This window comes from Fusarium sambucinum, chromosome II (genome assembly GCF_050947815.1).
Source record: "Fusarium sambucinum isolate potato_lamoka chromosome II, whole genome shotgun sequence".
NCBI classification, from domain to species: Eukaryota; Fungi; Ascomycota; class Sordariomycetes; order Hypocreales; family Nectriaceae; genus Fusarium; species Fusarium sambucinum.
This window is the reverse complement of record NC_139293.1, coordinates 6,837,140-6,863,076: the sequence shown is the minus strand read 5'-3', so window position 1 is coordinate 6,863,076 and position 25,937 is coordinate 6,837,140. Positions and strand designations below refer to the sequence as shown.

Genomic DNA, 25,937 nt, shown 5'->3' with positions numbered 1-25,937 from the left:
ATATTTGTTTAATAATCGGAAGCAATTTTGTTCGTCAAGCTGGGTAATCTGATGTACTAAGTAGAACATGCATAAAGCAGTGGACAGTGATGTGAGATGGTATGCGTTTATGAAAACACTATGCATTGAGCGGGGTCTGATTTGTAGAAGCTACTAACCTTAGTAGGTAAGCAGATATTGTCCTCACTACTCCTACCCTACTCAGTATTGAAAACTGAGATCACCACTACACACAACCGGCCATCTTGATTGCTGAAGCCAAAATAATCATAATACGGAAATAATCACAACAGAAATGCCTATCCTCGCTTCATTAGTGAGCTCATGGCTTGGCGTACCGGTGGCTTCTGATAACAAAACCACCCCTCAGACCCAAGAAGGAACAGCGCTATCTCGCCAGACCTCACCAAAAACTGGCTCTATCATCGCTGAAACACCAACTCCACAGTCAGCAAGAGCACCACCATCATCGACAATATCCGCACACCCGCAGTCAACATGGGAACGCTCATTTAGACAAATGGGCTTATTACTGACTGGAGCAGGGTTTCTTGCTGCATCTGTAGCCGTATCACGACGCTCAGTGTTACGGATGCGTAAGGACTCATTCCCCAAATTCTACTATTCCAACCGGAATCCCGTCACGGTCGACATGGGGGAGCGATCTTTTCTAGCCGCCCAGGCTCTTGGACTTGCCACGTTAAATGTCATGAGCTTTGGTGTCATGCTGGTCGGAGGAATTTCCTGGTCTTTTGATCTCGCGTCTGTCGAGGAACTAAGGGAGCGGACTCAGGCGGCTGTCCGCAGGCCTGGATCGGTGAATCCCGAGGATGAGAAGGCGATGGAGGAACTTATGGAGGACCTAATGGGTAAGCTCGGGATGGAAAACCCTCAGAAACCTTCAGATACTCCAAAGGAAAACGAGAAGTAAGGCTCCTACGCCGTCTATCCGAAGAAGGGCGTCTGCACTGGTACCCCGAGGCTTCGAGATGTAAGATACACTGTAACAATATTGAGAAAGAGAGGGAACAACTTCATCTGCGAAGCGAATTCTACTGACCATCTGACTGGTTACCAAAAGTCATGTCAACTGAGTGCATTCTTGCATTATGTATTTGTTTAGTGGAGGCTGTCAATAGGTCAAAATCTGCCCTTCTTTGCAAACATGCCTTTGATAGCGAAATCTCATTATCAGCCCTACGTCAAGTGAATATGTCATAATGCGCTGGCAAAAACATCCATAATACCATACCGTCCACCTTTATACCTATCGTCCCTTGCAAACCATTACTATGTCCATAACCGACAACAATGCTCCAACGCCTCATCGCCATGCACTCCATCCCGTGTATCCTAATCCTTAAAACTTCTCATACACATCGCGTTCTTTATAGAAATCCCTTTGTAAAACTGGGAACCCTGCTAAGGCTGCTCTTCCTTCCAGGGATGTCGATCATGGACGCATCGTCGCCCTCACTGACCCGCCAGGGGCCCATGCGACCACGGACACTACCCATAACGCTGCCCGACCCCTTGTCGGCGCGGAGGTTCTTTAGGCCTGCCACTTCACGTTCCAACCGGATAGCCCTCTCCTTCTCCTCCCTTAACTCACGCTCAGCGCGTCGAGCCGATAGCTGGTTGTTGGATTCGGATGACTGTAGCTCCTCAATTGTCTTCAGAAGCTTTTCGACCTTGTCGCGCATCCTTGAGACATCATCCGAGAGCTGCATGTTTTGTTTGTCTTTGCGATCAATCTGACCTTGCATATCCTTCACGATTCGATCCACATTCCGAACGGAACGCTGTGACTTACTACGCTCAGTCTCCTGGTCTTCGAGTTGGGATTCGAGCTGCCTAATGTTAGCCTCGATGCATGTGATAATGGTTGCGAACTGGCGACTCACCTCTTGGATACGCTTGTGCAGGAACTTGACATCTTGGCTGGCACTTGAGTACCCCTTTGTCTCAAGATCAACAAGCTTGAGCTGGGCTTCATTGAGAACCTTCTCGAGCGATGCCTTCTGTTGCTGCAATTTGATGCTGTTTTCACGTTCAACCATGACGTCCTTTTGAACCTCAGCCACAAGAGATTCTGCGCGACGCATCTTCTCCACAGCCGCTGCCGCAATGTCTTCTTGCTGAGCGAGGTTCGATTTGAGATCTAGAATCTCCTTGTCCATGTTGGCGGCGTTGCGCAAAGATGGGCTCTCCCCCTTGACAAGATCCTCCAGACCAGATTTGGCCTCCTCGAGACGTGCCTCAACATTGCGCTTCTCTCGGATAAGGTGGTCACGTTCTGCGGTGATCTCGTCAACTGAAGAGCGAAGACTGCGAACTTGCGACAACAGAGTCACAACCTTGCCCTGGGCTTCGTTGTGTGCATTCACCGCCTCGTCTCGAGAAGAAGCAACATCTGCCAAGGTTGACTCTAAACGAGCCTTCTCCTTAGACCAAGTTGAGCTATTGAGAACTTCATCATCCCACTTAGACCTCAGCTCGTCAAGCTCCTCCCGAAGTCGGGCAATCTCGGCTTGCTTGAAGAGTTTCTCCTCACGAGCGAGATCTAGCTCGTTGGTTAGAGTGGCGAACTCGGCCTGGTACTTCTTACGAGTCTGCTCCATGCTTGATTCCTTGTCCTCAATGTCTATAGCCCGTTGGTTTCGGTAGTCCTCAAGCTCGTGCTGAAGTCGCTTCTTAGCTTGAGTAGCAGCAGCTAAGTCAGTTGATATATCTTCCACCTTCTCTTCAAGGTGCTGGTTTTGACGCTGGAGATCCTCGATAGTGGTATCCATCTTCTCGCGCTCGGCCATGATTTCCACATATGTGTCCTCAGCCTCCCTTGCTTGAGACCTGGCAAACTGTTCGGCGCGACTAGCTTTGAGAACGGCGATCTCTGCCTGTTCAAGTTTGCTGAAATACTCGTCTGCTCGGCTCTTGTACATTTCCAAACTGGACGCAACGTCAGCAAACTTGGAAGTTTCCGCGTCGAGTCGAATCTGAAGGTCTGCGAATTCCTGAAGAAGCTGGTTCCGGCTCTGCGCCTCTTGTTCTCTCGCCAGAGTCATCTCTTCCAAGTCAGACTTGACATCACGGAGCTCGACTTCTGCCTTAGCACGATCATGTCGCAGTCTCTCGAAATGTCCCTTGATATCTGTCAACTCCGCCACTGCATCCTTATGGCTATGAACCAAGGCTCGTCGAGAATCCTCTTGGCTGTTGAGCACTTCCAAGATCTCTTCATGAGTCCGAGTTTGGACATCCCGCAAAGACAACTGACCGGATCGAATTGTGCGCTCCAGAGCAGACACCTTTTTGTTTGAGTCGTCGAGCATCTCATGAAGACGGGTGTTGACTATCTCAAGCTTTTGAATGCGGCGCAAAGAGGGACTTTCATCGTGACTCTCCGGCACAGGTGTACCACGGTCAATTTGACTCTGGAGATGACGGTTTTGCATTTCCTTAAGTTGAAGTTGGTTCTGAAGTTCCTCAACCTCCGCCTTCAGATCCATGCGATTGTTGAAGTTGAGAGTGTCAATGGTCCGATCAGAACGTGTCGAGTCTTGAAGATGGTCGAGTTCCTGGAAACGACGTGTGGGGGTCGAAGTGTTGGAGTGGTTGCGAGCGTGAAGCTTGGTTGTCCTTCTTTGAGTTGGTGATCCTTGGAAGGGTGCCTCATTGAGTTGGATCTCCTCGAGCTTAGGCCTAGTCGGAGATTCGTTGCGAGAGGCCCTCATCTCAGTAAGTTGGTTCTCGGCGTTTGTTCGAGCTGCTGTTTGCACACGAAGGTTCTGCTGGAGTTCTTCGACCTTTCTAACGAGATCAAAGTTCTGAATAAGCACTTTCTCATCAGTTCCATCAGACTGGGGAGGGATGTGGACCTCTGGGTCAACAGTCTTGAGGACTTCAAGCATCTGAGCGCGAAGCTCGTTGATCTCCTTGTCCCGTGAATCAACGGACGACTGAAGGGTACGAACTGTAGTCTGAGCTTGAGTTCGGAGTTGTCGCTCTGACTCGATGGTTCGATTGGCTTCGGCCAGCTGTGCAGTGAAGGTAGACGTTGCCTTTTCGGCATTTCTGCTTGATTTGACTTCCCGGGCAACCTCATGGCTTAGATCTTCCAGGTTGAGCTGGAGTTTCTCGGCCCTCTTCTCCAGTGACGCAATGGCAAGCTGAGAATCACCTAGTTGTTTGTTCAACTTCGTGTTTTGCTCTTCAAGTCGTGCTTTTTCGCGCTGGAGGGACTGGATCTGACTTCGAGAGGCCTCGCTTGCACGCGAACTAGAGCGCGCAATTTCTAAGCCTTTCTGCTGCAACTTGTTCAACAGAGCTCGGTTGTCGTTTTCCGATGCTGTTAGACGGCTCTTGACAGTCGTCAATTCTCGCTCGAGTCGTTCTTTGGCCTGGTCGTTCTTCAAACCAAATTCGCCTGATTCGAGAATCAACTTGTTGAGGTCCTCAACCTGGTGGTTGAGCTTAGCACACTCCCCTTCGAACCAATGAAGTCGTTCTTGGGCTGCATCAAGGTCCTTGCGAAGGCTATTCTCGCGGTCTTGAGCTGCCTTGGAAGCTTGTCGTTCGCCAGCAACTTCAGCTTCCATTCTTGCTTCCTCAGCCTGGGTTTTGGCTACCCGAAGGCGCCGGATTTCTTGTCTTGCCTCATCCCGTTCCTTTTCTGCAGTCGTCCGAGCCTCCAATGTTCTTCGCAAAGTATCTTGCTGAGCGTACATCTCTTTCTCGATGATAATCTTGGATTCATTGACGCGGTCAAACTCATCCTTCAACTCTTGATAACGATGCTCGCCAAGTAGTTGCACATCATCTCGAGATTGGCGCTCACGGCTCAACTCCATCTGAGTTTTGTAAAGCTCGTCTTTCAGATCTTTAGTTTGTGATTCAAGAACTTGACGGTTCTGGTCAGCTTGAGCATCCTCTGATAGACGTGCTTCCAGGAGGTTTTTGGCATCCTCAGCCTCACGTTCGAGCTGGGCCTGTCGCGACTTCATTGCCACCAACTCCGCTTGCGCTTCATGGTATTTCTCAGCATTCTTCTCTTTCTCGGCGGTTAATGATTTTCTTTGATCTTCCAGAGACTGACGTTCGCTCTCAAAGTTTTTATTATCCGTTCGCAGAAGGGAGAGCTCACTCTCTTTTTGACGCACAAGATCCTCATATTCAGTAGCGGTCTTCGAGAGTTCGTGAAGCTGTTGCTGGATGTCATTGTTTTCTTGAGATAGCTGGGTCTCGCGAAGTTTCATTGCTTGAAGATCTCTCTGGGCGGTGTGGAGCTTCAATTCCAGGTCCTGGTCAAGCTTAAGGAGTTTGGTTTCTAGGTCTTGAGCCTTTCTTTCCTTTACAGCTAATTGGCTCTGGAGCATCTTTATCTCGTCTTGGAGCACAATTTCTTGCTCACTGCGCTCTGCTTGCTTCTGCGTCATTTCGGTGATTGACTTCTCAAGCTCGATGATCTTAGTGCTCAGGCCGTTCTTCTCCTCCTCGAGCTTGGCAATCAGGGTAGCAGCTTGTTCAAGTTGAGATCGGAATGTTTCGACGTCTCGCTCGGCGCGGTTCTTGGCATTCAGCAGATCGTCCAACTCGTCTTCTAGCCTCTCTTGGTCTTCAATTGCGCCTGCAAGCTTCTCCTCAAGCTCTGCTTCTCGAAGCTGAAGCCGCTTAAAGATTTCTTCCTTGTCTAAAGCGAGGGCGCGCTCGCTCTCCAATGTCTGCTGAATTCGAACCATTTCCGCATGGCAGTTACGTCGCTCCTCCTCCAATTTTAGACGGTTCTCGGATTCAACTTGCATCTTGTCGTTGAGTTCTTTGATCATCGCGTCTCTTCGTTTGACTTCTGTAGCTGTACGAGTTGTGCCAAGGAGAGGCTTCATTTTAACAATCAGTTGCCACCAAGGGTTTTCAGCCAAGTCCAAATAAACATTGAAGTTCCTCTGAATGATTCGTGTGGCCTCTGTGCGGAATAGTCTCTTGTAGGCCGCTCGTCTTTGAACAAATCCTCGAGCCACTGACTGGAATCTGGACATGATCTGAGTAATGAGGGCATCACGTTGCTCCTCAAGCTCAGCGAGAACTCCAGCTCGGAAGAAGACCTTGGTCAAACCGACACGGTACAAAGAGCGATCAAGTCCAAGCTTTTCGAGCATGAGACTCGCAGCCGCTTGACCTTCAAGATAACCCTTTGGCATGTTCTGGCAAAGGACCTCATATCGCTGTCTAAATTCCGCAAAAGGAAGTCTGTTGGGGAAGCCTGTCCGAGCAATTCTGATGCCCTCCAAAACACCGTTACACCGTAACTGATCGAGGACAAGAAGATTGTTGAATTCCTTTGGCTTCTTCTTGTGATTAGGGAGAATACATCGAACGAAGTGAGGGTGTGTCAAGTGGAGTTGTGACATGAGACTGTGAAGATGCTCCTTGTGTTTTTGAGCGACTGTCCGGAATAGGCCTTTCTTGACTCTACTTCTTCCAGTGGCGCGGTCCTCTTCGGATTCAGCGCAATCAGAGAAGAGGGAAGCAACGTGTTCGTTCGTAGAAGCAGCGAGGAGGCGTGTGATATTATCGTTAAGGGGGTCCTTGTTTTTCTCCAGCCATCCTTCCGTGGAATACTCGACTTCGGCAGCGTAGTGGGTAAGAATGAAACCCTGTCCAAGACGCGAGGGCCGGTATTTTGTTGACTTCTTGTCCCACAAGGAGTTGAGCTTCTCTGTGAATGATTTATCTGTAGCCTTTGGCATAACACAGTCCTCATCCAGACAGGAAAAAACACCGATAGGATTCGATAACTCAATCAAGTCGATCGTGGGCTGTAGGTCGCGTCCAAAATCGATAAACTTCCATTCGATTTGCTCGCGGGCATACTCTTCCTGTTCAAGAACGAACATGTGGTGGTTGAAAAACTGTTGGAGCTTTTCGTTGGTATAGTTGATGCATAGCTGCTCGAAGCTGTTTTGTTCGAAAATCTCGAAACCAGCGATATCGAGTACTCCGATAAAGTGCGAATCGTCCAGGCCCATTCCTGTGCGATCAAGCTGTTTGTTGATGCGGGTGACAAGATCACCAAACCCACGTTCATATATACCCTTTGAGAGAGCATCTAAGCTAAGACGAACCTGTTCTGGTGTTTGAACCTTTTCAACCCATTCACGGCCTGCTTTGACCTTGGGATGGAGTAGACCTCTCATAAACGGCTCCAAAGGTACGCCAAGAAGTTTGCATACTTTGGCTGCCTGTGCTTTCGCATCTGGAGCCAGTCGTGCCTGATCAGCAGTTCGACTCTCCTTCACAACATCAATGTTTCCTAGATGTAACACGGCAGCCACTGTTCGTAGAATCGATTTTTGCTCGTCGTCAGAGAAGCCCATCACATTGAATGCTTCCATCAGGGATGCCCATTCTTTAGGGTCCGATACGCCCACGATGCTGTCGTGTCCATCCCGGGTGTACACAAAATCTTTAACAGTAAGATCATTGAGCAAGAACTCCCTCTTCAAAGAAGAGCTAGCTCCGGTCAAAAGTTGATAGAAGATGTGGTAGTTTCGTTCGTGTTGGTTGATGTGCACAACTCTGGACTTCTCAAGTAGGTACCAATCAATGTAAGCACCGCAAATGGCTCCGTTTCGAGTGAATTCGATGCGGATGAATTTGCCGAATCGTGAGGAATTATTATTGCGGACGGTCTGAGCATTTCCGAAGGCTTCCAAAATCGGATTCGCTCGTAGAATTTGTTCAGAAAGACTAGAATGCTGAGCCTTGTTCTTTATTGTCGAATCTGCTTGAGCTACAGCTGCAAGATATTGAATGACCTTTTTCGTATTCTCAGTTTTTCCTGCACCGGATTCTCCGGTAACCAGGATGCTCTGATTCTTTCCTTCCTCAACCAGGTTCCGGAAAGCTTCGTCTGCCATGGCAAAGATGTGAGGTTTTGTATCTTCTCTGCTGCGCCCTCGATACATATTGATGTAGTCATTGTTGTAAATGGGGATTGTCGCATATGGGTTGACGGTGACGAGGAAAAGTCCTGAGTATGTGTATATTAGGTCGGTTTGGTATCGCATATGAAGGTTGTGGACAACAGATGCTTCGTTCAAGTGCGTCAACTCGGCCATATCGTTTGCCTTGTCAAACTTGGCTGGGTTTACTTTATCCACACTCTCGGCGTCGACTTCTCGTTGCTAAATCATGATTAGACTTGACAGGTATGCCGGTTTCTGGGTCATACTCACTGTGCCATCATCGCATTGAACAAGTAACCGGTTTCCATCCATCTCTTCAACGATCCATCCACGAACGAAGGCCGTCTGGGGATCCTTAAGCCAGACATAGCGCTTCCCAGAGAAGTCATTTTCGCCCTCGATGCCATTAACTTCGTCCTGGCTTCGTATCATCTCCTCTTCCTTGATGAAGGATGGAGCAAATGTCGTCGATGTTGGCGTACCACTCTTCGAGTCGCTACGCAGCCTCGTTTGTGCACCCGAGAACTCTCGACTTATGGCCGAGACCGAACCATTTGATTGTGTTCGGTTATGTACAAATGATGAAACAATGCCGGGAGTTGATGATGGGGAAGTAAAAATGGCGGACTTGGGTCGGGGATTGGTGCCTGTGCCTGGAGAGGCAGAGGCAGTTCTAGTGAAAGGATTACTGCGCCGTTGCGCTGTGCCATTGGCGTTGAAAGACATCGCGAACGACCTGCATGAACAATTCGTGGTTTCAAACCTCGTAGATGGTTCACTCAAATCCACGTCGTACGCTCGCGTAAGTAAACAAATCAGGATAATACAAACAGAATATAGAAGAAGAACCTTCAATCTTCCGCCATGTATATGTTGCAACTGCAACGGAAAAATGCGATATATTGGGATTCACCCTTTCACGAACAATGTCATGGAGCAATGTAATGCAGGTCTTGGGATATCGTGCCGGTTCCGGACTGACATCAACATCAGGGATCAGGCCGGGCCGTTGCTGGGGAACTGCGGTAAGCATAAACAAGACGTTTGCACGTGATATTGTCATTATTTCGACGCTAAGCCTTATACGATTAGACGCGATTTCCTTTCAAGAAAGATTGAATTAATCTTTGATCCTTCAAAATACCTGGTACCTACCAGTCGCGTTTCGAGTATCAAATTGGATTTCATTGACACAAGCCATCAACCAGCACGTAAAGAAGTAGATTTTGCACGACTTAGACAATTCGCGTCCTTTTTACTCGTCCGACGACTTTCGGGGCCAAAGGCTTTACACTTTGCGACAGAGCAATCGAGCACCTGCTTTCCCTCTCGCATCACCAGATTACCACGTGCCCTAACAATTGTCAAGAACGGCCAACGCCTCTGTTGCTTCTTGCCATACTCCATCAACACATGCTGTGAAGCCGATATGAGTCAATATGCTTATGGTCATGGGGCTCCCCACACTGGTTATCAAACTTCACAACCACACCTTTACTCCTCAGATCAACCATATGGTCAACCGCCGTTCCATCCGAATGGGGTTGTAGAAAACCAGTCTATTTACAGTCAGGGGACTACTGAGGCATATGGATACAATCAGACGACTATACCTGGTTTAGGCATGGGCTTTACTCATAGCGCCGCAACTTGGCAGCACACAGCCGCCCAGAGCTTGCCTGAAACCCACGCCAATCCAAGTGCTTCAGTTGTGCATTGGCAAACCAGTCAAATCGACGGGAACGCTAGACCGGGGAGTTCTACATCAGCCAGTCAGCAGCCCAACTCGGCAGGGGACAATAAGACGATGGAAGAAGGCGAGCTAAGCGAAGGCGAACTTGAAGACATATACGAACCCACCGAAACGGAAGCAAACAGATCTGACCAGCGTGGTGTTCAACCGCCGGGTTCGATCGACCAAAGCGACAGGCCACAACTGCCTATGGAGAATTTGGAAGTTGACCATGACCGAACATGGAACTCGAAACAATCTGGGCGGGAGCGTTCAGGTTCTTACTCGCCTTATCTTTCGCCTCGTGAGGTACAATCGAGCGGCCTTGAGAATGGCGCATCCAATGCCCGTATGTGATGCTTTTCATACAAACTCTGGCACAGATGTTAACTATCGCTAGAAACCCCACAGAGCGGCTTTTACGACCTCAACAAGAGTATGGTTATGAACAGCAACGGCAATGAATCCCCAAGCCAGAACGAAACCAAAGATGGGGCCACAATCATTTCCGAATATAAGAAGCATGCGCAAGATGCGATCCTTTGTCTCTGGCCACTCAACGTCCGTTACCAAAATTATATCGAAGAAGGCGTCGATCGGACCCTCCTCGATCAGCTTTTCACAGAACTGGGCCTCGAACTAGACCCTGCTGTTCCACGCGCGGAACAGTCAAGATTGCCGGTGCTGTCACAAGTAAACACGCCACAGAGTGATTTAATCGGCACAGTTCCCTCCTCAGGACAAACAACTCCTCTTGCCGTCACCGTAGCGCCAAAAGTTGCTGATTCGGCGAAAGACAAAGCAGAAGAACGAAAGGATCGAATTGCACGTCTGCTGGCTGCGAAAGGCTCCAAAGCGACAGTAGTAGATGCAATCTCGAACAAGGCTAGCACATCGGCATCAGTTTCTAACAATATCATAAGTACCACAAAATTCGACAAAGCGAAGGCTCAATCAGAGAAGTCGAAGCTGATACAACAAAGGATGGAAGCATTGATCAAAGCGCGGGAAGCAAATGCAAAGACTCCTCAATCTTTTACGCCCCCAGTATCTTCAGTATCCCAACCTGTGCCTGACACAAGTAGGTCGAACAGCCAGGCGCCTGTTGATTCGATGAACGTCAACGATCACATCGATGCTGCCACAGAGACAACGGACCCGTCTTCAGGGCCCCCGATTCCTGGTTTGTTTTTGTCACCCAGCGTAACTTCTCCCGTCCCCAATCAACGCAAACGACCTGTTGCGGCTGATTTGAACGAAAACTCTATCCCCAGCATTCAGAAACGTCCTTTCGGCCAAACTCGAGAGTCTCGCCCATTCCTGATTGATGTCAGTGATGATGAAGATGACGCCGAGATGGAGATTGACTCCCCTGAGCTGCGCCCTTTATCAGTACAGCGACCTGTGACACCCGGCTCAAGAGCGTTGTCATTTCGCGACAACATGTCCTTGCCTGACAGTTCATCCCGCAGTGCTGGTAGCATGATCGACTTAGCAAGTATGAACAGGAAGATCGAGGATATGAAACGAAAAATTGCCGAGGCCGAGGCTCGTAAGAAAAAGGCAAAGCAATCAGGTAGCGGCTCGCCTTTGCCCCAATCTGAAACACAATCAAAGGAAGGCATTGCAGATGTCGCTTCCCCCCTTACGCCTCCAGTGCGTGGTGCGTCAACTATAGCTGAAGTGGTCCGGAACAGCCCGGCATCTATCGCACCACAGCCTGGTATCTCACCTGGTGCCGTTATCAAACCGGCAAAAGTCAGAGAGCAGCGTCTACAGGCCAGGCCTTCGTTGCGTGCTCGTGTTGCTAGCGAGCGCCTGCCCATCGTAACAGCACAAAGAAAGGAGTGCCAAGAACAACTTGAATATTATCAATCCGAAGTTGCTAGAGTCAAAAAGGAAATTGAGAACAAACTGGTTGAAGAAGAGCGACTTCAGAGAGATGCTAAACAAACCGAGCCAACACTATCGCCAATTTCAACGGGGCAGGATGAGCCTGAACCCGGGCTTCATGACGAAAGATCTCCAGGTATGAAAACGTCATGTTCAGAGACGCCATCTTTCGCGCGTAAGTTCACGCTAATTTTTCTTCAGCTGATCCGTCACCGCAAGTACCAGTCACACATGATGCGCCGCTCCTTGCAGAACCCGACGAAAGGAATGAACCCGGGGACGAGGTTGAACGAGATGTGCCGATGGATGAATCTCCCTACATTGAATCAGCTGTCAGTCATGGATCGAGTACGCCTCAACAAGACGAATCGCAAATGCATGAGGAACCGCTCATTGATCATGAAGTAATTGAAGGACACTCGCCACTACCAATACAATCACCATTGATAGATGATATGGTTGGCGCACATGTCGAAACTACGACTGACACCGAGGAACTGGAAGAAGACGTAGCTATGGACGAGGCGGATACTTCTAGCGAAGAAGAGAGTGTGGTTGAAGACGAATCTGACGACTATGAGCCGACTGATGCTGGCGTCAGTCTGCCAGACTCTCACTCACCTTTTCAGCGTCAACCATCACCTCAGCGAATCTCGGATGACAGTACAGTATTGGAGACGAGTGATACTGATTTACAGGGCTTGGCAACAGCCACACCGATCACTAAGCCCATATCAACGGGTGCTGGTGACACCGAATCTGAATCTAATCGAGAAGTAGACACACTGCACCTTCCAGGCGGGCTGTGGAGCTGATTACTATACAGATGGAAACCCAAAAGGCTTCGGAAGTCAGTAATACTGCTAGAACGACATTGGTACCATACGAAACGCCCCTCCAATACTTCAAAGCATATCGCTTTCATCCCCAGTATAGCGACTCTGTTGCAGGGGGTCTTCGCTCCCTCACCTATAGCAATAACATCGACGTAACAAGGGAAGTATGCCCTGACCAGCTTGCCCACGGAGTTTGTCCTAGGGGTAGCGAATGCCAATTCCAGCATTTCGAGGACATGCAACTTCCGGGTACGTGCCATCAAGATCTTTGATCAACTCATCAGACAAATACGAGCCGAGGCACATGCCAATGGAGGGGATGCTAACATGCCGACCGGCAATAGATGACCAAATTCTTGTTCAACTTGGGGCCTCCGGCAATCCCGAGACCGAGCATCAGGACCAGTATGTTGCTGGACTTCGCGAATTACTCAAAGATTTTCGCAACCGCAAGGTGAAAGACTTTCGGGAGATCAGCCAAGGTCTCATCGAGTATCGCGCCAGATTCCTCCGCGATAAGACGAAAATCCTTCCCCTGAGCGGCGTCACCCTATAAAAACGTCACTCTTAGAAAGTCTCTACTCTTCCACGTAACATCAACAATGCCCGTCCGCCTGTGAACCTCACGTCGATCTACATTGCACTTTTAGTGGATCAAAACCGGTTAAAACACAAATTCACAATTGAGCCGGCATATTCATGGCTATCTCGTATGTGATTTGATATTGACCACTGAGGCTAACGTCTGTATCTGAAATGCGAGTCTGCAGAGAGACACATCACTGCCTTATTCTTTGCAGCGCCTTAATATTAGTGCTTTAAGGTTCATGAGAAAAAGCCAGGGAGGGGTGAAACAAAGAAAGAGGTTATCGAACGACAAAAAGTCGACGAGTTTGAATCAAGAGGAGGCACCTGGGATGACCAAAGAAATGAAAGGAGTAGCCAACCATTGGCTCGCCTACAGAGCGACCAGATAGGTCATGCGTAATATGGCAAAAGCGGTAGTAAAGTATTATTGCTTCGAACAAAGTTCTTAATGAAATTCATAACATTATTATTCACTTGTATGGACTGTGAAGCATTTGCGGTTGTTGTGGTTGACCCAAATTTGTCATCGTTGTGCTATTGATGTGCAACTTGGTGATCTTTGAAGTTTTACCTGACAGGACCTCGGAACGCCCTGTGGTTCCGCTTCAGGCTGTTATAGGTTTGAAAACTGAAGAATTATGTTTATTCATGGGATAGTCTTTTGGGAATTGTTTTCAAATCACCACACTTGGCCATGTTTGAACAGTCAACTCGACAATACTACGTCTTCAATCACAGTTTATAAGCAAGTCCGAACTAGCACCGATTCGCAAAGGGGAAGAACTGCAATGATGTAATATCATTCGTCAACACTTTGAACTAACTGTCTTGAGAATGACGACGTTCTGACGGAGCGGGGCATCTGAGAACTACCCCACCTCAGGATAGCGAAGCTCCATGAGACGCTGAAGTGTCCAACAGCTTGTGAGAGCCCAGTAGGATTGGCTGGAAGCCTAGAAACTGTGGAAAGGTTGTGGGCGGGTTGTGAAGTACCTAACTATGGAGGCAATTGATGTCCAGTGAGAGCCAAGGGTCCGCTGACAACGAGGAAGAGTAGGTAATCCAGGAGCTGGTGGAAAGCTCTTTGTCCCGTCAGAAGCTCGGGTATCGCGCTGTTTCGGACCCCGATTTCTCTTCAAAACTCCTCTCTCCTCCCCTCTCCACTTGCATCATTCAATCTTCAACTGCTTCATTCCTCCACCTGAATTCCCGAAATAAAAACCAAAAACCGTCAAAATGGTCAAGGCTGGTAAGATCTCACGTCCTACGTTTGTTCCTGGTTCTACAGAGGGTGGCTCTCTTTATAGAGGCTAATTAGCCACGCCTACGACGTACTGAGAGGGGTTTCGAGCTGGTTTGAGCGAGTTTCTCAGCTCTCGTCCAACGAGACAGCGTCTATCATCCGCAATGTACCTTGATGGGCTTTATACATACCCTTACAGGATGTGGTGGGCGTCGAGTCCCTTGATGGGTTTTGCGCATCCACGACTACCGTCACGCCCATCATCGTCGAGCTTCCTCCTAGCTTCCGAACTACCTGCTCCCAGAGGGCTGGAGTGTCTTGTGCTTTGAACACCAAGCTAACACATTGCCCTACAGTGAGCGTTCTCCGCGGTGACTCCAAGGTCTCCGGTACCGTCATCTTCGAGCAGGAGTCTGAGTCTGCCCCCACTACCATCACCTGGGACATCACCGGTAACGACCCCAACGCCAAGCGAGGATTCCACATCCACACCTTCGGTGACAACACCAACGGCTGCACTTCCGCTGGGCCTCACTGTGAGTCCGTTCCTGCATGGTACTCCGATTTCTGCATTAGATTATCGAGATCGGATAATCGCCAGCTAGGTTTCCGAATTAGTTCAATGATCTAACAAGCTCGACCATAGTCAACCCTCACAACAAGACCCACGGTGCTCCTTCTGACGAGACCCGTCACGTTGGTGATCTCGGAAACGTCGAGACTGACGCCCAGGGCAATGCCAAGGGCTCCGTCACTGACTCTCTTATCAAGCTGATTGGCCCCCACAGCGTCATTGGCGTGAGTATACTTTATAGTTATGCTCTGGCTGATAGAGCTCGGACTGACAAGAGTATAGCGAACCGTTGTTGTCCACGCTGGTACTGACGACCTTGGCAAGGGTGACAGCGAGGAGTCTCTCAAGACTGGTAACGCTGGTCCCCGACCTGCTTGTGGTATGTGCATATTACCTGTTTTCTGATGGATTGTGACTAATCCTTTTATCAGGTGTTATTGGTATCTCCAACTAAGCAGTGCCGAACTGAATTGAATGATGAAAAATGCCATTACTCAGTTGCTTTTGTTTAGCAAATTTCAGCTATGAGCAATGATGTGTCTCATGATATTCGATAACAACAATCAATCCAATTCAAGTGATTCCATAATTTTGATCCTCTTTGATTAATTGACTAACTGACTGACTGGCGCCTCTCATCAGCTAGAATAAGGTAAAGCAGCAGGCCATCATCAGTATTAATGTGGATGTACCCACGTCATGTTGCCACGCGAAGTATGAGGGGTTCCGAAGATCAGTCCATTATATGAATATAAAGTGTCACGCTCTAGGTTATACTCAGCCACGTCGTATGGATGCAAATAAAAGCAACGTGTGCAAGCTCAATTTAAGGGAATATTGTCAATTGGTCACTTGTCACCCTTGGATAAGCTTCAAAAGAACACCTGGAGCTCTTGGCCGAAAATAGTTCGAACTCGAAGAAGCTCTTAAAGCTCTAAAGTACCTAAGCTGATGTTAATTGGACTGCTGTAGGGTGCCTGATACCCCGCGGTCAACCTCAACAACCCCTGAGCTTCGTCCCCACATCGACCCTCTAGCGGCGAAACTTGCCATTGGGGCCACCTTGCCATAAGAAAGGCACCTCACACGATCTCGACTACAACTCCACATACTTGGATGAAGCTCTCCCTTTCTTCCTTTATTTTCTCCTATCTTGCTGTCCTTGTTTGGGTTCAATCCTAATTTCTCAACAAGGCTCGAATCAGAAATACAATTTTCTTCCCCATTTCAGGTATGTTATACCACAACCCGAGAGTTTCTACTCTGTTCTTTCTCCTCATATAGCGGTATCGTGTGCATAGAGGAGCTTGGAGCTTAGCTCCTTCTTCTGTTCAGACTCTATTAGGAATCGTACCTGCTTTCCAAACGGCAGTGCTTCGCCTCTAAACATTGGACTAACAATAAGGTTATACAAACAGGTCTCTCCGTCTCGTCTCACTGTCTTCGTCATAATGTCCAAATCTTTTATCGGAAATGTCAAGAGTGTGCTCAGTGGTGACACTCTGATATTGACCAGCCCCAACAATCCGAATGCCGAGCGAACCCTGTCCCTTGCCTATGTCACAGCTCCCCATTTGAAACGCGAGGGCGACGAGCCTTTTGCCTTCCAGTCTCGCGAGTACCTCCGAAACCTTGTAGTTGGAAAACCCGTCCAGGCAACTGTTCTCTACACGATTCCTACATCTGGCCGTGAGTTTGGAACTGCTCAGCTCAAGGATGGCACCAACCTTCCCGATGATCTTGTCAAGGCCGGGTGGTTGAAGGTCCGCGAGGACGCTGGTCGCAAAGAAGAGTCCGATGAGGTCCTCGATCGCCTCGAGACTCTCCGCCAGCTCGAGAATAAGGCAAAATCCGAGGACAAGGGTCTCCATGTTGGAGTCGGTGGTATCATCGAGGTTCAGAATGACCTTGGTGGCCCCGAATTCATGAAAGAATGGAAGGGCAAGACTGTTGATGGCGTGGTGGAGCGAGTTCTCAGTGGTGATCGTCTCCTGGTACGACTTTTGCTCTCGGAAAAGAAGCACATTCAGCCTATGACCCTGATTGCTGGTATCCGAACGCCTTCCACCGAGCGAACACTTCCTTCTACCGGTGCTACCCAGCCCGCTGAGGAGTACGGAAACGAAGCTAAAGCTTTCGTCGAGTCAAGATTGCTCCAACGTCAGGTCAAGGTCGAGATCGTTGGTGCTAGCCCACAGGGCCAACTTGTCGCCGCCGTTATCCACCCCCGCGGAAATATCGCCGAGTTTCTATTACAGGAAGGTCTCGCACGATGCAACGACTTCCACTCTACCCTTTTGGGCGAGAAGATGGCTGCTCTCCGTACCGCTGAAAAGCAAGCTCAATCCAAGAAGCTCCGAATCCACAAGCATCACGTTGCCAAAACTGAAGGCGGAAACCAGGACGCGACCGTTTCCAAGATTATCGGAGCCGACACTATTCTCATCAGAAATAAGGCTGGAACGACGGAAAAGCGCATCAACCTTAGCAGCGTACGAGGACCCCGAACTACAGAGCCTTCCGAGAGCCCTTTCCGTGAAGAGGCCAAGGAGTTCCTTCGCGGGAAGCTCATTGGAAAGCAAGTACGTATCAGTATTGATGGCAACAAGCCTGCGACAGAAGGATTTGAGGCCCGAGAAGTTGCTACCGTCACCGAGAAGAACACCAACATCAACCTCCTCCTAGTCGAGAATGGATGGGCTTCAGTTATCCGACATCGCAAAGATGACACTGACCGAGCCCCGAACTACGACGATCTTCTTGCTGCCCAAGAAAAAGCGAAGGATGAGAAGAAGGGCATGTGGTCTGGCAAGCCTCAGAAGGCCAAACAGTACACCGACCTTTCAGAGAACACACAAAAGGCCAAGATTATGTTAGCTACGCTACAACGGCAAAAGAAGGTTCCTGCTATTGTTGACTTCTGCAAGGCCGGTTCAAGATTCACAATCTTGATTCCCCGCGAGAATGTTAAGCTGACTATGGTCTTGGGCGGGATCCGTGCTCCTCGAGCTCCCCGAGCCGACGGTGAGGGTGGTGAGCCTTTCGGTAAAGAAGCTCTTGATCTCGCCAACCGTCGTTGTAACCAGCGCGATTGCGAGGTCAATATCCATGATATGGATAAGGTTGGTGGCTTCATTGGTGAGCTCTACATCAACCGTGAGAACTTCACCAAGGTCCTGGTCGAAGAGGGACTCGCTTCCGTTCATGCTTATTCTGCTGAAAAGTCCGGCAACGCTACCGAGCTATTTGCTGCTGAGAAGAAGGCTAAGGAGGCCCGAAAGAACTTGTGGCAAGACTGGGACCCATCTCAAGACGAGGAGTATGAAGAAGAGGATGCTGCCGAGGCTGCACCCGAGGCCGACGTGTCTCTTGACAAGAAACCTACCGACTATCGCGATGTCATCATCACCAATGTTGATACCAATGGAAAGATCAAGGTCCAGGAAATTGGCAAGGGAACAGCCGCTCTGGAAAGCTTGATGAGCGAATTCCGAAAGTTCCACCTGGATTCCAAGAACAACAACCCTTTAAAAGATGCGCCCAAGACAGGAGAGTACGTATCAGCCAAGTTCTCTGCTGATGGTCAGTGGTACCGAGCTCGGGTGAGGGCCAACGACCGTACTGCCAAGAAATCCGAGGTTGTCTACATCGACTATGGTAACAGCGAGAAGGTTTCCTGGACCAGCCTGCGAGCTCTGGACCAGCCCAAGTTTGGTGCGCAGAAACTGAAGGCCCAAGCCATTGACGCTTCCCTGTCATTTGTCCAGCTCCCCACTGGTGCTGATTACTTCGAGGATGCCATCGGTTACATCTACGACATTACCGAAAACAAGCGACTCGTTGCCAGCTTTGACTTTGTCGACAGCAAGGAGAACGTGAGCTATGTCACGCTATACGATACTGGATCTTCGGGTGAACTGCCCGGCCCCAACGACTCAGTCAACAAGGAGGTTGTTGCCGGTGGGTACGGCATGGTGCCCAAGAAACTCAAGGCTTGGGAGCGCAGCAAGGTCTTCGAGCCTACTCTGAAACATCTCAAGGAGGTCGAGGCCCAGGCCAAGCAAGATCGCCGTGGCATGTGGGAGTACGGAGATATTACTGAGGACTAGATTACCTCTGATTCGAAGTTGATTACGTAGCAACGGCCTTGGTTACGAAAATTTTGTAAGCATATACTATACAGATGAGGTTTCAAACAGGGAAAATCCAAAGCACAATAGTGTCCAGACGCAGTCTTGTGCTGACATTTACTATGCTGTGTATAACAGAAGAAGCTGTTATAGGCTATCTCGTTTCTTCATGAAATGATCGAAAGTCTCAAAATATTCAAATAACAGCAGAAGAGAAAAGCGTCAATAGGAGACAAATTCTTAGTAAAACACCGAGCGTCCTTATGCATTTGATTAACATCAGCATAAGCAGCTACTCATATTGTGCATGTTTAACGCCAGGGACGAAGTAGCTTAGTTCGAAATTGAGTAAGCACGTTGAGAAATACTGGCCAATGTCGTAACTCAAGGTGCTGTTGGTTGTTTTTGTTGAAAGTATAAACACCCCATTCGCGCGGCATTACAAACGACATGCGGTCAGATTTATGGGCCTCCGAAAAGAGAAAACGTCCATCTTGAACGTGATGCTTTCACGAAGCGCCAACAAATATGTCTCGGTATACCGACCTTTGGTAGCTTAGGCGAGAGTTCCGGTAGTATCGGAATTCTCCCCGCTGACGGTGTTGCTGATATTTTGCTCAGGGGCCGAAAGTACTTGCACTACATGCCACGTGCTATACAGGATGGAATACCATTGCTCTATGATAGAGAGTCAATTGGAGCCGCTGTGAGTGTTTCTGAAGGCGCAATATCGGCGAGATACGTTACAACATGGGCAGATATCCCTGCGGATAATTCCAATGCCGTTACTGCCACGATATAACGCAAGCTAGCAGGCAAAAAGAGGCGGCTAAATATAAATCACCTAATCACCCCCAAACCATTGATCTTGCTGTATACTATGTAGGCTACTGGATGCGCTGGATTATCTGTACCTTGCTCTAGTTATCCACGGCATTCTATGTCCAGGTGCTAACAACATCATTGAGGGTCTCGGTGGACACGGCGAGGCCTGGCCGGACCATTGAAGCGACTCAGCTTCTGTGAGGTGGGGGTTGACTGTCCGCCTCGTCCGCTTGGACTGAGGTGAGAGTGAAGTAAAGTGGTGGGGGCGGTAGCGATTACCAAGACAATAAAATGGATATGTAGATTTACCAATGTCGTCGAGGTAAGATGTTGAAGTGACGAGTGTGTTAGGAGAGAATGACTGGTGGTGAAAAAAGCTTAGGTCATGTCATATGACAGACGGTTGACTAAAACATAACAACACGCAATATGGGAGATGTAAAACTCAGGTATCGAGTACATATTGCTAAAACCCTGGGTAGTAGTCTACCTACTAACTAACCTGCCCTACTAAGGTAGGTACAGAAAGATACCTCATCCCAGCGTTGCTGGCTGGAGCGGCTGTAACTGAGGTTTGAGCTAGGTTGAGGTGAAGCAGATGAAGTAAGGTACCCAAGTCCAGGCCGTGACTTCCCTGGTAAGAAGCGGGGCGCTAGGTAGGAATGGATGGAATGGATGGGAGGAGGCCAGGAGGGGCAAAGAGGAACAGCGAAGAAGGCGCTGGTTGTCCTGTGTACGTCAGGTCCCTTCCCGACTTTCGGTGGAATCCCCAATCTTTTTCTAGTTTGCTGCTGCTCCCTCATCCTTTTTCTTTTCTTTTCCTTCTCTTCATTCATCTTATCCTTACATCTCTCAACCAAACTTTCCACGATACTTACGACTTAATACCACTCATCATGTCTTCATCTCTCGAGCAGCTCAAGGCCACCGGCACTGTACGTCACCCCACCACAACCCCTCCATGCCATTATGATCGCGACCAAGAGTAAAGAACGAGTATCATCTTTAAGCTCGGTATGGAATGACAACTTGAGTCAATTGAGTCCATTGCTCGCTCGACCTTGGTCACATCATGCTTGGTTGTTTTCTGCGGCTCGTTCCCATGAACATCTTGTTTATGATGATTTGATAGCTAACCATTTGCTTTTACGCCGCAATAGACTGTTGTGTCCGATTCTGGTAATTACCGCATTCTCCAGCATTACAAATTTCTGTACTAACTTTTTCTTCTTAGGTGACTTTGTCTGTTAGTATTCAACCCGTTGCTCAATGCCCGAGTCTACCGCATTCATTGTTTCGACGCAAAGCTACACCTTTTACCCACTCGATAAATCCCGTCATGATCATCATGACATGACATGACATGACATGATAGAATTCAAAATGCTAACTACTCTTCTCAACAGCCATTGGTAAATACAAGCCTCAGGATGCTACCACCAACCCTTCTCTCATCCTCGCTGCTTCTAAGAAGGAGGAGTACGCTAAGCTGATCAACGTCGCCATCGACTACGCTAAGCAGAAGGGTGGCTCTATCGACCAGCAGGTTGATGATGCCCTCGACCGTCTCCTCGTTGAGTTCGGCAAGGAGATTCTCAAGATCATCCCCGGCAAGGTCTCCACAGAGGTCGACGCTCGTTACTCTTTCGACACCGAAGCCTCCGTCAACAAGGCTCTCCACCTTATTGAGGTAAGTTATCGTAGTAGTGTAACGTACTGGCAACAACACTAACACAACTTAATAGCTCTACGGTGAGCAGGGTATTTCCAAGGACCGCATCCTGATCAAGATCGCTGCCACTTGGGAGGGTATCAAGGCTGCTGAGATCCTCCAGCGTGACCACGGCATCAACACTAACCTCACCCTGATGTTCTCTCTCGTCCAGGCCATTGGTGCCGCCGAGGCTGGCGCTTACCTCATTTCACCCTTCGTCGGCCGTATCCTTGACTGGTTCAAGGCCTCCACCAAGAAGGAGTACAGCAAGGAGGAGGATCCTGGTGTTCAGTCTGTCAAGCAGATCTTCAACTACTACAAGAAGTACGGTTACAACACCATTGTCATGGGCGCCTCGTTCCGAAACACTGGCGAGATCACTGAGCTCGCTGGCTGTGACTACCTGACCATCTCTGTATGTTAACTAAAAGTATGGACTGAAACACATGCTAACATATTTAACAGCCCAACCTGCTCGAGGACCTCCTCAACTCCTCCGAGTCTGTCCCCAAGAAGCTCGATGCTTCTCAGGCCTCTTCTCTGGACATCGAGAAGAAGTCTTACATCAAGGACGAGGCTCTCTTCCGCTTCGACTTCAACGAGGACCAGATGGCTGTTGAGAAGCTCCGAGAGGGTATCAGCAAGTTCGCTGCTGATGCTGTAACTCTCAAGAGTATCCTCAAGGAGAAGCTTGCCTAAATTGCTGCGCACTTGAAGGGGTAAGAAAATGATTTAAAAGTTACAAAACTACCGTCGAGGAAGAAGCAGCATTAAGTTGATTGCGAACAATGAGCTTGGATCTGCACGCGATCTTTATTGGAGGTTGCCGATTATACCACATACCTACTCTAGTCTAAGACCACCTAGCCTCACATAAGTTAAGGCAATGTGGTGAACAACGATCTGATAGGGACATCAGATGTCCATGGAAACAGATAGTGGCTACATAACGAATTGAGACGACACGTTACGCCCAACGATCATGGTATTGCAACGCAACGTGAATGACTAGGTGTTGTAGAGTACATGAATAAATTCCAGTTTTAAAGTCGTGACAAGAAAGCAGCTAAATCCCTATAACTAACCCACTAACGCCCCCCAAGTCCAATACGCAATTCACCGCCATGGTATCATCCCAATAATCATGGTTAATCATAGATATGATATCGCTACTAACAAATAATTATTTTGAGGTGTCGGGCATCACCACCAACCCTTTTTGCACGTAACTTGGTGAGTAGAGTGTTTCCAACCCCCTTCCTCATTGGCCTGAACAACCAATGCTGTCAAAGCATTACCCTTGACGCAGCCCGAATCCAAACCAAACGTATAAGAATCCTCCTGGTAGCCCATCTTGGCGTCATGTCCATATATAACAGAACGACGCTCATGCCCGGGTAGCTTTTTTTGCTCCTTGTTCCATAGCTTGGTCCACCGCTCGCCTTCATGCCCATCAATAGGGAGCCAGATATCGCGATCGGGGTTGGTACGTTCCAAGTCCACATTTTCGTCAGTCGACGATGCGGTGCTTGTAGTGCCGGCCTCTGCAGGTTTAACCTGGACGGCATGGGCCTGCGAGTCGGCGCCCTGTACTCCGGGGATAGACCTTCGCTGAAGGGAGGCTGCTACCTCCTGTGCCTTCTCCAACTCTTTCTGCCGTTGTTTCTCTGCTTGCTTGCGCTTCTTTTCAATTTCCTTCTTGCGAAACTCCTCGCGGGGAAAGCGCAAGGTGCGCATGTTCATGACAGCCCAGGCATCTTGTTGCGGCAGAGGCACGCCTGGGACGAGGCCAGCATGTACGAAATAGAGGGCCATAGGCTCGGCTGACAAGATGACGGGCAATCTCTTGAGCCATGTCATTTGTGGTTCAGTCAGACTGCGCGCTGTTTTCAGGTCCTCCCCTTCCCCTCTGTGTTTAGCGGCACTTTCGGAATCGAGGTAGGCAGCAACACCTTGTTGACTACTGAGGCCGCGCCATGCGAGAATTACGCGATCTTCATGGTTCCCGCGCACAGCGCTGGCTTTGATCTCCATCAGACGAGCAATGACTTCAGAAGACTTAGGGCCCTTGTTGATCATGTCGCCGACCGCAATAACGTGATCGGTTTCTGGGTCGAATTTGATCTTCTTGAGCAGTTTCTCGAAAGGGTCTAGCATGCCGTGTAGGTCGCCCACCACGACCAGTCGCCGTCCGTTCTTTGGTGTTGGTATGTATTCGCTGGGCAGGTTCCTGACAAGGTCGATGCCATCGTAGCTCGGTCGGTTGTACATGCCGTAGGACATGGGATTATCGGCTTTCAACAAGTCGACTTGTGGAACTGGGTCTGGTTCTTCGACTATTTTTGGTCCAACGGACAATGCTGCAAGTTGCGAGACGCAGTAGAAGACGCTGGATACGAAAAAGAAGGTCGATAGGAGGACGAGTAACCGCCGCTGTGGTGCGGTAATCATCATGACCATGATTCGTGGCGGGGCGAATCGGAAGGCAAATGTACTGTAAAGGTGAAGCGAATTGACGTTGGGGATGGGGGTACAGCTATGACGACAATGGTGGACAGGGCGACATTACCCAATCCGGCGAGGTGACAATACCGGACTTGACTTGACGTGTAGGGTTGAAGATAGACTTGGCCCAGGCAAAACAAGGCGAGAGTATCTATAGGTAGTTTCGCGCGAAACAATCGACGCAGCGATCTAGATTCAAGCGAACTTCTCAGGCGGCTATGGTGAGACTTTCCAAGTACCAAAAGAGATAGCACTCAATGCGGATAGGATAAGATAGCCCGATAAGACAAGTTGATGTTATGAGGAATACAAAGGAAGAAGAATAGGTAGATTGATTCTGAATCTACTAAAGAACTTGAGACAGGTGCCACTATTGTTCCTTCCCAACCATGGCATTTCTAAATCAGCATGCCAAGCCTTCTATGGCTGTAGGATGAGGATTCGTAGACGTTCCATCGATCGATGGCGCCAAGTACGGATGTGTACGAGGGAGGACAATTCTCCGGGCAGACCAAGAACAGGACCGGGAATAAACTGGATTGTTGTTGTTCCGGCATTGTCTAGATAGTGTCTGTTTGGAGCCTCAGATTCCATGTTCAAGTAATATGGGTAGACAGGCTTTAGGTTTTGAAGAATGAAACGAGATGAAGAGTTTGAAGGCGTCCCGAACTTTTATTTTCTTGCGCCACGTTACACCAACCTTCGTTTGAAAAGTCGTGTGGTATTCAGGCATGATTCACAGCTACCAAAACGGTTGCCTTGCCTGGTAGAAAACACGTTACTGGATACATGTAGCTTGATGACTGTGAACACCTACTAAGGTAGGTTGGCACCTAGTTGTACGCTACAAGATACAGATATTGTACAAATACGAGGATGGAGTAGAGACCACCTATGTTCATCGTCGCTGTACATATGCACCATCCCAGAGACTGACCTGATGATCCAACACAGCTGAGCAAAGTCTTCTCCGATTTGTTGTTCTTCGTATTATGGTCTTAATTCCGACATGATCTTCGTAAATCGTTGATTGCTTTAGTGATTCGACGGAAGCGAACCGCCTGGTTTGAGATCATAATTCCGTTCTCTCATTTCTTCTGCTGTGCCATTGCTGCCTGCTCGGCCTTCCACTTCTCATTCTCGACTTCTCTCCAATCTTGGGGGATGGGCTCGTTTCCGTCCGTCTTCTTGACACCGCCTGCAAAGGCCGGCCGCCCAGCGTAGAGCTGGTATCCCTGGCCCTCCTCAGCCTGCTCCATCGTACGGTAAGCCACGGGCATATTGCCGCGGAATCGCTTGCGCATATCGACCATGCCACGCTTGCATTCGCCGAAGCCCTTCTTCAGCTGGCGGCACTTTAGGGGGAGAGTGTCGACGAGGGGTTCGCGGAGGCAGTCGCCGGCGCTATTGCGCTGAACCATGACACACTCGGATTCTTGGAGACACTGCGCGAGTGCCTCACCTGGACAATAGCAATTGAGCGTTAGAACTAACGGACTGGACTAGATTTGAAAGGGTCAGTCAAGTGAGTAGCTTACGCAGTTCTTTACATGAGCTGGGCATTTTGGCTGTAAAGGTGTCGGCTGTGTCAATGGCACCACAGCTCGGGTCATGTAACTTGACTATCAAGTCGAAAAGCTCATGAGACTTCAAAGGGTAGTTTTGCGGTCGATATGTGATTGGTTACTTTCGTCTTCGGGTATAGCACGGCTTTATTGAAAACCGTCCAACTGTACATCACCCTCAGGGTATCAGAAAAATTGACCGCTGGAAGCATAAGAGACGAAAATAATGAGACACCTTATGCTTCTTAGGGTATCGTTCTTAGACTACTTATTTTTATACCCTAAGACTTAGGAGGCCATTTTTTCTGCTACCCAGTAGATCACTATAGCCAAATGTTCAAGTTGGGGGTTTTAAAACTATAATTATT

At 48.9% G+C, this 25,937-nt stretch overlaps 8 protein-coding genes across 8 annotated transcripts; 5 read left to right on the top strand and 3 right to left on the bottom strand.

Annotated features, from left to right (window-relative positions):
* Positions 1-295: 295 nt before the first annotated feature.
* On the top strand, positions 296-931 carry FSST1_009207 (uncharacterized protein; the record flags this gene model as incomplete). Its single annotated transcript, XM_083226161.1, has 1 exon — positions 296-931. One exon carries the CDS (start codon positions 296-298, stop codon positions 929-931), a length of 636 nt encoding a protein of 211 aa, XP_083085168.1.
* A 457-nt stretch (positions 932-1,388) lies between these two features.
* Positions 1,389-8,690, bottom strand: FSST1_009206 (uncharacterized protein; the record flags this gene model as incomplete). The annotated part of the gene is made up of 3 exons (XM_083226160.1): positions 1,389-1,850; positions 1,905-8,183; positions 8,235-8,690. The coding sequence occupies 3 exons, from the start codon at positions 8,688-8,690 to the stop codon at positions 1,389-1,391; spliced, it is 7,197 nt and encodes a 2,398-aa protein (XP_083085167.1).
* Positions 8,691-9,393: 703 nt separating this feature from the next.
* FSST1_009205 (zinc finger CCCH domain-containing protein) lies at positions 9,394-12,981 on the top strand (the record flags this gene model as incomplete). The annotated part of the gene is made up of 5 exons (XM_083226159.1): positions 9,394-10,045; positions 10,097-11,725; positions 11,791-12,365; positions 12,416-12,674; positions 12,770-12,981. 5 exons carry the CDS (start codon positions 9,394-9,396, stop codon positions 12,979-12,981), a joined length of 3,327 nt encoding a protein of 1,108 aa, XP_083085166.1.
* Positions 12,982-14,249: 1,268 nt separating this feature from the next.
* On the top strand, positions 14,250-15,284 carry FSST1_009204 (superoxide dismutase SOD1; the record flags this gene model as incomplete). The annotated part of the gene is made up of 5 exons (XM_083226158.1): positions 14,250-14,262; positions 14,613-14,792; positions 14,903-15,054; positions 15,113-15,209; positions 15,262-15,284. 5 exons carry the CDS (start codon positions 14,250-14,252, stop codon positions 15,282-15,284), a joined length of 465 nt encoding a protein of 154 aa, XP_083085165.1.
* Positions 15,285-16,281: 997 nt separating this feature from the next.
* On the top strand, positions 16,282-18,939 carry FSST1_009203 (uncharacterized protein; the record flags this gene model as incomplete). The annotated part of the gene is made up of 1 exon (XM_083226157.1): positions 16,282-18,939. One exon carries the CDS (start codon positions 16,282-16,284, stop codon positions 18,937-18,939), a length of 2,658 nt encoding a protein of 885 aa, XP_083085164.1.
* Positions 18,940-20,681: 1,742 nt separating this feature from the next.
* On the top strand, positions 20,682-22,198 carry FSST1_009202 (sedoheptulose-7-phosphate:D-glyceraldehyde-3-phosphate transaldolase TAL1; the record flags this gene model as incomplete). The annotated part of the gene is made up of 5 exons (XM_083226156.1): positions 20,682-20,720; positions 20,946-20,964; positions 21,192-21,475; positions 21,531-21,914; positions 21,965-22,198. The coding sequence occupies 5 exons, from the start codon at positions 20,682-20,684 to the stop codon at positions 22,196-22,198; spliced, it is 960 nt and encodes a 319-aa protein (XP_083085163.1).
* A 504-nt stretch (positions 22,199-22,702) lies between these two features.
* Positions 22,703-23,959, bottom strand: FSST1_009201 (Metallo-dependent phosphatase-like protein; the record flags this gene model as incomplete). The annotated part of the gene is made up of 1 exon (XM_083226155.1): positions 22,703-23,959. The coding sequence occupies one exon, from the start codon at positions 23,957-23,959 to the stop codon at positions 22,703-22,705; it is 1,257 nt and encodes a 418-aa protein (XP_083085162.1).
* Positions 23,960-25,092: 1,133 nt separating this feature from the next.
* Positions 25,093-25,567, bottom strand: FSST1_009200 (cytochrome c oxidase assembly protein PET191-domain-containing protein; the record flags this gene model as incomplete). Its single annotated transcript, XM_083226154.1, has 2 exons — positions 25,093-25,466; positions 25,543-25,567. The coding sequence occupies 2 exons, from the start codon at positions 25,565-25,567 to the stop codon at positions 25,093-25,095; spliced, it is 399 nt and encodes a 132-aa protein (XP_083085161.1).
* Positions 25,568-25,937: the final 370 nt, after the last annotated feature.